Source organism: Ruditapes philippinarum, unplaced genomic scaffold (assembly GCF_026571515.1).
Source record: "Ruditapes philippinarum isolate M1 unplaced genomic scaffold, ASM2657151v2 ctg2341_1_1_1_1, whole genome shotgun sequence".
Taxonomy (NCBI): domain Eukaryota; kingdom Metazoa; phylum Mollusca; class Bivalvia; order Venerida; family Veneridae; genus Ruditapes; species Ruditapes philippinarum.
Genome location: NW_026857151.1, coordinates 108342 through 118771, shown reverse-complemented (window position 1 = coordinate 118771; position 10430 = coordinate 108342). Strand labels below are relative to the sequence as shown.

The window sequence follows — 10430 nt, the reverse complement described above, 5'->3', positions numbered from 1 at the left end:
AATGTAAGAAATGACAACATATTAACTGTTAATAATAACAGCTCCTACCATGTGCCACAAGAAAGGCATTTCATCAGAGACAACGCCGTGTCGCCAATATATCACTACATTCTAAGTATAGAAGATATTGAATGAGTGTAGGTTTAATACTAAATTTATTGAACGAGTGGAATAAAATCATATTATGCGAGCATAATATTGTTTTATTCAACGAGTTCAATAAATTTAGTATTGAATTTACACGAATACATGTATAATATTCTATTTATCACATATATAAAATAAGAACGGTAAACTGTTATCAAGAGTCATTTTTCTTTGACGCGCCTATAGTGTAACGCTAACATTAACGCGCTTTAACGCTATGTTTATAGCGCAAATGCCGTGACGTCAAAGTGTTATTACACAAGTGTAATATTGTCTAGTGTAATATCGTTTTTATTAAATGGCTTTATCACACCCCCGTGCCGATTTTGCGACTCCGTAAATATTGTATTGCATGGCCGTGCATATATTTTGACGTGGCGTCATTAGCGTTATACAAACATGGTGTAGGGACACGCTACATGTTAGCGTTATACTATATGCGCGTCAATGAAAATGACTCTTTTTTCACTTTAAACGGTCTTTATTTTGGATATGTGATAAATAGAGGATACTAAATGAGTGTAAGTTCATTACTGAATTTATTGCACTCGTTGAATAAAATAATATTATGCTCGCCAGAGGCTCGCATAATATAATTTTATTCAACTCGTGCAATAAATTCAGTATTGAACTTACACTCATTTGGTATCCTCTATTTATTACACTCCTGCGCCGCGGTTTATGTGATAAAATAAAATACCCGACGTTTAAAATAAAGTCAGAGCCAACAGACTTGTTACGTTTAACGTATTTAATTGCACATAATAGATATTTAATTAACAACTATAACGCTTAACGAATACAATGTGATTGGTAGCTTTATGCATGACCTTTGCTTTATTATATCAAATCATTGTAGAGGATGAACTGCTTGAGAGTGGTTGATCAAGAAATATTTAATTTTCATGTTTGATAAATAAGTTTATAATGATAATAATAATATAATTATGAATATACTTGTAGTAGTAATGACACATATAATAAAGACAAAACTTACTTGACTTCAAGGACGAAGCATTGTACACAATACAAATAACATATCTTGATTTTAAAAATGGCCCTTTCAAGTTTGTTTGAAGCTTAAACACGAACGTTACATTTTCGTATTTTTTGTTGGTTCTAAAATGTGTCCAATAATCTAATGAATATAATATACATGTATAGATATAACAGGTTAAAATCTCTCTAAATACTTGACACCCGTATACATCTATACACATGTATATATATTTGCAGTTTCTGCCGACACTGAAGGACCAAAGTGCGACCCGCCATGGGAAAAACTTCACATGACGTGTGTTCAGTTGATGAAAGCGAAGCCATTTTTAACTTGGCAAAAAGCTCGCGATTCCTGTATTAGTATGAATGCTGACCTTCTCAGTGTTAACGACAAAGAGGAAAATGTAAGTGCTTATAATATTTATGAATGTTTAATTTCCGATTGTTCCCTTATGTTTGCACAGTTACTGGGTATTGCATTAAATTATGATGGCGTCACAATGACGACAAAAAACAAGTCGTTCTATAGACTTGTTCCTTGAGTCAGATTCATACTGACGGATCATTTTGCATTCAGAAAAGCCAAATTTACTGATGCCTCTTAAGGCTGAATGGTAGCCTTTACGAGCTGATGCATCAGAATTGCAGCCACCGTTTTACCGTGCGTGGTTGTAAGAGGTGACAAAATGAGTTCGATTTACTTGAGTCTTTGCATGTTTTCAGGGAAAGTTGAATCCTTTAGTGAGGGCACATATACGTAGTAGGGACTTACTCCAGTGGTGGATTGGAATACGTGAAGTTGGACACTCATGGCTGTGGTTGGATAATGACGAGAAATATGCAAAAATACCGTACGTTCGTTTTAACTGATTTACACAGATTTATATACTTGATGGTTATAAAATGCATTATTTTTTAATGTGTTACTCTGTTAACAATAACTTATCAAAACTAAAATAGGATGTAAATAAAAACACAGAAAAAGGTAATGCAAAAGTAAACTTTTCAAGTTAAATACATGAAAAGGAAAGTAATATCTCTCTTTCATTTTTTAATAGACCCTGTACTTGTTTTTCCATGAGATGGAAAGGTCTATTATTTTGAATATTAAAAAATATACAGACGCGTAATCGTTAAAATAAGGCTATGTCCAAACTATTTATTAATTGAAAAGGTAAATACACTCAGGAGAGCAACTTCCAAGAAAAAGGATATTGCAATATCATTGACATAGAAGAAGAGTTCCATTTCATTCTGAAACGTAGAAAATATGACGATTTTCATACAAGAGTTGGGAAATATTCATACGAAAATCCTAGCAAATTTAAAGAACTATTGAATCAAACAATCAATACTTAAGAAACTTGCTCTTGATATAATAAAATTTCCTTTATACACAAAAGGCTTTTTAAGGTTTATGTTAGATATGAAATAAGACAATTTTTTTCTCTGATTTTTTTTCTGTATCTCTACTTATAATTGTTTATTTCAGTCAATTATAATTACGTATTTGTAGATAATTGCACTATATGAATAGCGTATTTAATTTATTGGGTTTTTTTCCACTGTTATTACTTGTAATTATGTAGCTATGTTAAATCCATCACCATACTTTTCTGTACTTAAATAGTATGTATGTTTTGTACATGTATTTATTACTAAATTTGTAATTGTATATATGCAATGTTTTATGTTGAATTATAAACCTACATTCATAAAACTTGGCGATGAACGTGTAAAATGTTTATGACAATAAACTATTTGACTTGACTTTGACTATGTAATTGACTATGTAATTATCTGCTTATGTCTAAGAGCTTTTGATGCTTAAGACAAATAAACTTATGCTATTGTATGTTAAATATTAATTAAATGGACTATTCTGTTTCATTTCTATTCACTGTATACAAAAGAAATATCTTTTTTTTCATTTTGTTAAAAATATTCTTGCATGTATAATTAATTTCTAATAAAATATATTTCATACTATATACTTTAGAACTATTTCTTCATAATTGTATGGGTTTTTATATTTGCACATGCATGTATGCTAAATATACAGAACAATTTTGAGTTTGACTTTCGAAATTAGCAACTGAGCAATCGGATAATAAAATATATGAACTTCTTTTTCATTTTTCTTTTATGGAAACTGACATTGCCAGTTGTTTAAAAAATAATATTGATCAATATATTTCAGTGAATGGGCCGCTGGTTCGGGGCGTTTTCAAAGCACACCAGACAACAAATGTGGACTTTTTACTTTCAAAGGAACACTGGAAGAAGCGGAATGCGAACAAGAGAAACCTTACATATGTGAAAAATTTAATAAAGGTAACTAATGCCAAAAAAGTGCTTTAATCATATATTTTTATCTTATGTACCTTAAAATCTCATTTTTTTATTTTTTGATCGCAGATCAGGAAATACAATGCTGACATTCAATCTCAGGAACAGCGCTTCCCGACAATTCTAACAACAAAAGCAGTTCTCAGAACAGCTCAAACGAAAGAAATATTTTTATTTTGTTACAAGTATCCAGCGAATTATACCGCATTCAAAGTTTAAAAGTAGCTTTGGTTTATAGAATTGTCAATAAATGCACAGTCACAAATTACGTGGAATCAATGAATATTGCTCAGCTATTTCCGTAAAGTTTCGGATTATTGTGATCGCCTAAATGAAAATTTGTTATTTAGACTTTCTGAAAAATAAAGTAAAGATGTTGACTCTAAGACATTGACGAATTTAGGCAGTCGACGATCGACAATCAATTTCTACCATAAGTAACGGTCTTATAAGTTAAGCACCCGATAATTTAATCAACGTAAAAATTTGAGTCGGTGACCCCCTAATTTTTATAGTTATTTTGACTAAGTATACATTTTAAAGGACGTTTAAAGAAAAAAATCAAAAATTTATTTCAGGAATTTTTTAATAAGCCGATTTGAAGCCTAAAAATGCGGCTAAACTGAACGTCAAATTTTACACAAAATTAACAATTTTCTTCCCATTACTCAAACAATTTTTGGCGTAAAACAATAAATTTTATATCTGCTAAAAGGAAAAAATAATTTCCGTCCAATGCTGTAAAATTTAAGATATTTTATCCGCCAATGGCCTTGAAATACCCGTAACAGTTGCCAAGGATACGCAACGACGTCATGTTCAAAAACGGGCTTTGATGGTCAACTTTGACGCCGTGTGTACAAAAATTGGCTGAAACTATTGAAATAAAATCAACGGAACCTAATCAGAAATATGGTCAACTTTTTGCATGCAAATGTTCTAGACGCTACTCGAAAGTTCGCAAAGTGTCGCGCTCTACCTTAAGCGCGTATTACACTAAGAGTAGTGAAATATTATATAATATAGTATATTCATGTCGGACTGTTTGGGCGAGATGATTTTGCGTAATCATTTACATCAGTGTTAAACAACAGGTTTACCGTGATCAAAATATCTCGAAATTAATAAGGATTACAAGCCCTAATTTAGAATAATGTAGTTTGCTTCAGACTGTTTTTATCCAGGGGTAACACGCTCGTTTAGAAAGCGAGAGGTCTGGGGTTCAAATCCCAGTCAAGGCAACTCATGTTTTTTGTGTGGTTTTTTTGTTTTATTTTTTGTTGTTGTTTTTTAAGTATTTTTAGCGATTTTAACATTCTTTCTTAAGGAATTAGCCACGATATGCAAGGATAAAGTGTAGCTGTCATAAATGATTCCATAATGCAAGTTAGAAACTCTGGTCATGAAAACTTCCGTATGTATCAAACTCAAACTGCGAAAATCTAAACGCAGTCGCTGCAACTCGGTGCCCTACAAGATGAATTATAGTATTTCAAATTAAACTTATACAGGAAAATACATACAGATACTGTACGATTTAGATTGCAAAGATCAAAAAATACCACAGAGCTTGAAGCCCTTTGATTATATCAGTAAAGCGATAAATTTATTTCATTCGATGTATAGATGTACTAATTCTTGCTCTGAAAAGTAAAATTATATTTGATACTTTCATAGCGAAATTATCAAAACATAATTTCTAAGTAGCCAAACTAAATTTCGAATGCGAATTAAAAGAATATATTATAAATTAATGGAAATTTAGGCAGACATACTTCGTAAGTTCATAGAAAACTGCGAACGATTGATCAATTGCAACAAAATTAGAGACATTTAACAGCTTTGTGTTACATTGCGATATAATACTCCGGCGACAGATGTACTCTGAGAAGCTGTGAACGTTTAGAAGGTCTTCTCCAAATCCTTCCAGAGGCGTGCACCTCGCGGAGAAGGCACACGGCAGGTCAAGGTCAAGTCATCTCAAGTACCAAATGTGATTGGTTGACCTGTCGTGACTAACTCTGGAGGGTTGGCGCTAACGAAGACCGTTTTTGTTATGTTGATGCCTTGACAATAATGTCGTCTCCTTTACCACCAACGAACGAGGAATGGGCTACAAGGAAGATTCTGCTTGAAAAAGACGTCCCCGTTGAGACTACCGTAGTGGACCGGCAAGGATGCTATAATTTCGGACATATGGTTATTCCGGCGCCGAGAATAAATAAACTTAAACACACACACACACACACACTTTAGAAGGTGTGAGTCGGAACAGAATGAATGCAATTTGACGAGTCGTTGAGAATAGTTGGTAAGTTGTCAGTTTCTCCAACTTTTATGTTTCTTTTATAATTGCAATAATTTTTGTCCATCTTTACTATTTTTTCTAATGGTTTGTTTTGTCTTATAATTTTAGAATTTAGAAAATGTGTACTGACTCTTTCAGATGAAGAGCTGATGGTACTCACTAGTGGTCACCACATTTATGGAGTCTGATTGACGGATAGTTGTTTCAAATAAATGTAGTCTTATTGACAGATAGCACCACGTAAATAGAATGAAATGGACAGATAGCACGACATGTATGGAGACTAATTGACGGCATAACATTAATAGAGTCTGATTAAGAGGTGACACCACAATTATAGAGTCTGAATGACAGATAGCACCACATTTATGTACTATGATTGAATGATAGCACCACGCTTATGGAGTATGATTGGAAGATAGCACCACATTTATATTACTAGCTATAGTAAAAAAAATGCTCTGCTGGAACGCTCAGCTGGCTAGGCAATCTAGCAGTGCATTACTAAATATAATGTTAACGTTGTAAAATGATTCTTATAGAATAATGACCCCTGGTCATTATTTTATATAAAATAGGGACCCCTTCTATAAAATACTGACCTCTTTATATATAAAATAATGACCCCCTATTTCATCTATAAAATATTGACCTCCACCTAGCATACTTTTTAAAGTCAACGTCATATTTTAATTGCGTATACTTGTTGTTGTTCTTGTTGTGCCTGTTTCTGCTTCTGGTATTGTTGCAGCTGCTGCCGCGACAACAGCTGACAAAACAAGGCTAAAATTAGGAGGGTCCGCTAAGAAAAAGCGATAAGTTAAGGAATGTTATATATCATTAAAACTTGCGAACATGAAGTTTTACGCAGATTTGATTCAGCATAGTTCTAGTCAGCTTATGGAGATAAATTACTTATCATTAGGTATGGAAAAAAAAAAACAACAACCCCCCCCCCCAAAAAAAAAGCAACAACAAAAAACAACAAAAACATGAATCGTAGTTACAAACCAACAACAAATACGCACAATATTTGGTTTGAAGTGATCTATGATTTTACCTTCAAGTAAGCAAAAAACAAACATCTATGAAACTCTTAATACATGAATCAATAGTGTTAAAACGGAGGAAATGGATACATACTATTTAAAATGAATTGGAAATAAACCACGAAAATGAAATACTGTTCTTATAAGCTAAACGCTATTAACACTACGCTTATTCTGGTTAACATATATTCTTTTTTATTGTAAGAAAATACAGATCACGACTTTCGCATTTTGTTGGAACAGAGCACGGCTAGTTTTAAGGTAGACCATGGGTAATGGGAACCATAAGGAACTGTAAAATTGACAACATAGGACAGTTATATGTCTTCAAGGTCACCTGTATGCAAAATTTAAATAAAATTTACCGTGTGGTTTATGAGTTATGGATATATTTCTGAACTATGACTTTGCCATTAGAAGGATTACTTTCAGAAATGAGGAAACTCTAAATATTCTGTAATATCATCATTATAAAAAATGGTTTTCTATTGCCCATTGTTAAGAAACAAATAATAACATGCAGGTAACAAAATACAAAAGCAAAATGTTTGTTTCTAAATAAAATGTTCTCAATATGTATAAAAATGTTACCCTCCCCCACCCACTTTAAACACTAATTTTACCATTTCCCTATCTAAAATGCCTTATTCAAAATATTCCTAAAATTTACCATAATGAGGGGCTGTTTTCAAAGTTTGGCTTAATTTACTTTAAGGTATATTGGTTGATCATGCGAAATATAAAATACTTTTACCGTGTAGTTTTTATCTTATTAAACTTTGAAAATATCTGGTATCATATTTGCAATAAATTTTGACATTCTTCAGCAAATAAATACCTACAATAATTATATAATTTAAATCAAACCTTTTTTTTCTTCCATAAGGAATCAGAGAGACACATTAATAATGTTAAAAAGAAAAAAAAAGAAAAAAAAAACACGCCCCTCAATTTCAACGTCCTTTGCAACCGATTTTAACCTATTTGACTACTCTTCAAAGTGAAGGTAATGCATTACCCATGGTCTACCTTAATCTAAGTTTCAATTTGCCAAAACAAAATTATAATAAAAAAGAATATATATATAAATACCACATTAACCCAAAATAGTTATTTTGTGGCGTTTTAATGTCAATTTAAATAAACGATTGGTTTTACAGCATAACGTTACAATGATTATGTTGATCATTATAAAATCATTTTACTTTTTCTTCCAGATATACCGGAGCCAATTGATTACCAAGATTCTTATGAAAATGATAAAACGCAGGATGGAAGTTCAGGTAAACATTAGAAAACATTAGAAAGGTACCACAAAAAATGTTTCATATAGGAAAACACCCCGCATCTGGAAATTTTCTTTCTCATATATATATATATATATATATATATATAATATATATATATATATATATATATATATATATATATATATATATATATATATATATATATATATATATATATATATATATATCTTTTGCCTAATTGTATTAATTCAAGTACTATTATATACAAAATGTCAACCCTATTTTACTTATCAAACATACTACTGTCTTGTAATTACTGTAAATAGTACTGCTAATATACTTACTCGTATATGTCATTACAATTGTAATATATACCAATTTGGTATTAAAGGGGCACGTCCCCAGATATGAATAAAATATCAGACTAATCACGTAATTTTTACGCTTGACAATATTTTAAACTCATTTGTAGCATTCGTATAAATTTACGTAAAAATTACAGAAATCTTTGAGACGTGCTGCTTTAAATCAAATTACATTATAACGAAGAAAAAATGCACAATAATCTATAATAAGATATAGACCAGTATGCCTGTATGATTTTGTCGTAATTAGCAACTTCATTTTCATAAAATATTTGATACTTTACCATGACCTACGCACTAGACATTCAGTTCAACTTCATATTCATGTATAATTATATACATAATGTAGAAAAGAACACTGATATAAAGGACTGCCAGTTTATCTTATAGAGTTGATACGTGCACATTATCCTACGAGAGTTGACTCGTGCTGATTGTCTTATAGAGTTGACTCGTTCAGATTATGTAATAATAGATTTGTCACGTGTAGATTCTCTTATAGAGTAGACTCGTGCAGATTCTCTTATGGAGTTGACAAGTGCAAATTATCTTAAATAGTTGACACGTGCTGATTATCTTATAGAGTTGTCACGTGCTTATTTCTCATAGAGTTGCCTCGTGCAGATTATGTTATAGAGTTGACACGTGCAGATTATCTTAAAGAGTGACACGTGCTGATTATCTTAAAGAGTTGACATGTGCTGATTATCTTATAGAGTTGACACGTGCAAATTATGTTATAGAGTTGTCACGTGCAGATTATGTTATATAGTTGACCCGTGCAGATTATGTTATAGAGTTGACTCGTGGAGATTCTCTAAAAGAGTTGACTCGTGTTGATTCTCTTATAGAGTTGACTCGTGCAGATTCTCTTATAGAGTTGACTCGTGCAGATTATGTTATAGAGTTGACACGTGCGTGCAGATTCTCTTACAGAGTTGACCCGTGCATATTCTCTTATAGAGTTGACTCGTGGAGATTCTCTTATGGAGTTGACTCGTGTTGATTCTCTTATAGAGTTGACTCGTGCAGATTTTGTTAAAAGAATTGACTCGTGCATATTCTCTTATAGAGTAGACTCGTGCAGATTATGTTATAGAGTTGACTCGTGCAGATTCTCTTATTGAGTTGACTCGTGCAGATTCTCTTATAGACTTGATTCGTGCAGATTATGTTAAAAGAGTAGACTCGTGCAGATTCTCTTATTGAGTTGACTCGTGCAGATTCTCTTATAGAGTTAACTCGTGCAGATTATGTTAAAAGAGTAGACTCGTGCAGATTCTCTTATAGAGTTGACTCGTGTTGATTCTCTTATAGAGTTGTCTCGTGGAGATAATGTTAAAGAGTTGACTCGTGTTGATTCTCTTATAGAGTAAACTCGTGGAGATAATGTTATAGAGTTGACTCGTGTTGATTCTCTTATAGAGTTGACTCGTGCAGATTCTCTTATAGAGTTGACTCGTGCAGATTATGTTATAGAGTTGACACGTGCAGACTATGTTATAGAGTTGACTCGTGCAGATTCTCTTACAGAGTTGACCCGTGCATATTCTCTTATAGAGTTGACTCGTGGAAATTCTCTTATGGAGTTGACTCGTGTTGATTCTCTTATAGAGTTGACTCGTGCAGATTATGTTAAAAGAATTGACTCGTGCATATTCTCTTATAGAGTAGACTCGTGCAGATTATGTTATAGAGTTGACTCGTGCAGATTCTCTTATTGAGTTGACTCGTGCAGATTCTCTTATAGAGTTGATTCGTGCAGATTATGTTAAAAGAGTAGACTCGTGCAGATTCTCTTATTGAGTTGACTTGTGCAGATTCTCTTATAGAGTTGACTCGTGCAGATTATGTTAAAAGAGTAGACTCGTGCAGATTATGTTAAAGAGTTGACTGACTCGTGCAGATTATGTTATACAGTTGACATGTCTAGATTCTCTTATTGAGTAGACACGTGCTTATA

The 10430-nt window shown here is 32.4% G+C and overlaps 1 protein-coding gene across 1 annotated transcript in view; it reads left to right on the top strand.

Annotated features, from left to right (window-relative positions):
- Window positions 1-1280: 1280 nt before the first annotated feature.
- The window catches only part of LOC132748955 (C-type mannose receptor 2-like), a 28757-nt gene continuing 19607 nt past the window's right edge, over window positions 1281-10430 (top strand). The window contains exons 1-4 of the mRNA XM_060738619.1: window positions 1281-1550; window positions 1870-1997; window positions 3347-3480; window positions 8070-8135. Of these exons, the coding sequence (XP_060594602.1) occupies window positions 1437-1550; window positions 1870-1997; window positions 3347-3480; window positions 8070-8135 (442 nt within the window). The 5' untranslated portion in view covers window positions 1281-1436. The remainder of the gene's footprint in view (window positions 1551-1869; window positions 1998-3346; window positions 3481-8069; window positions 8136-10430) is intronic.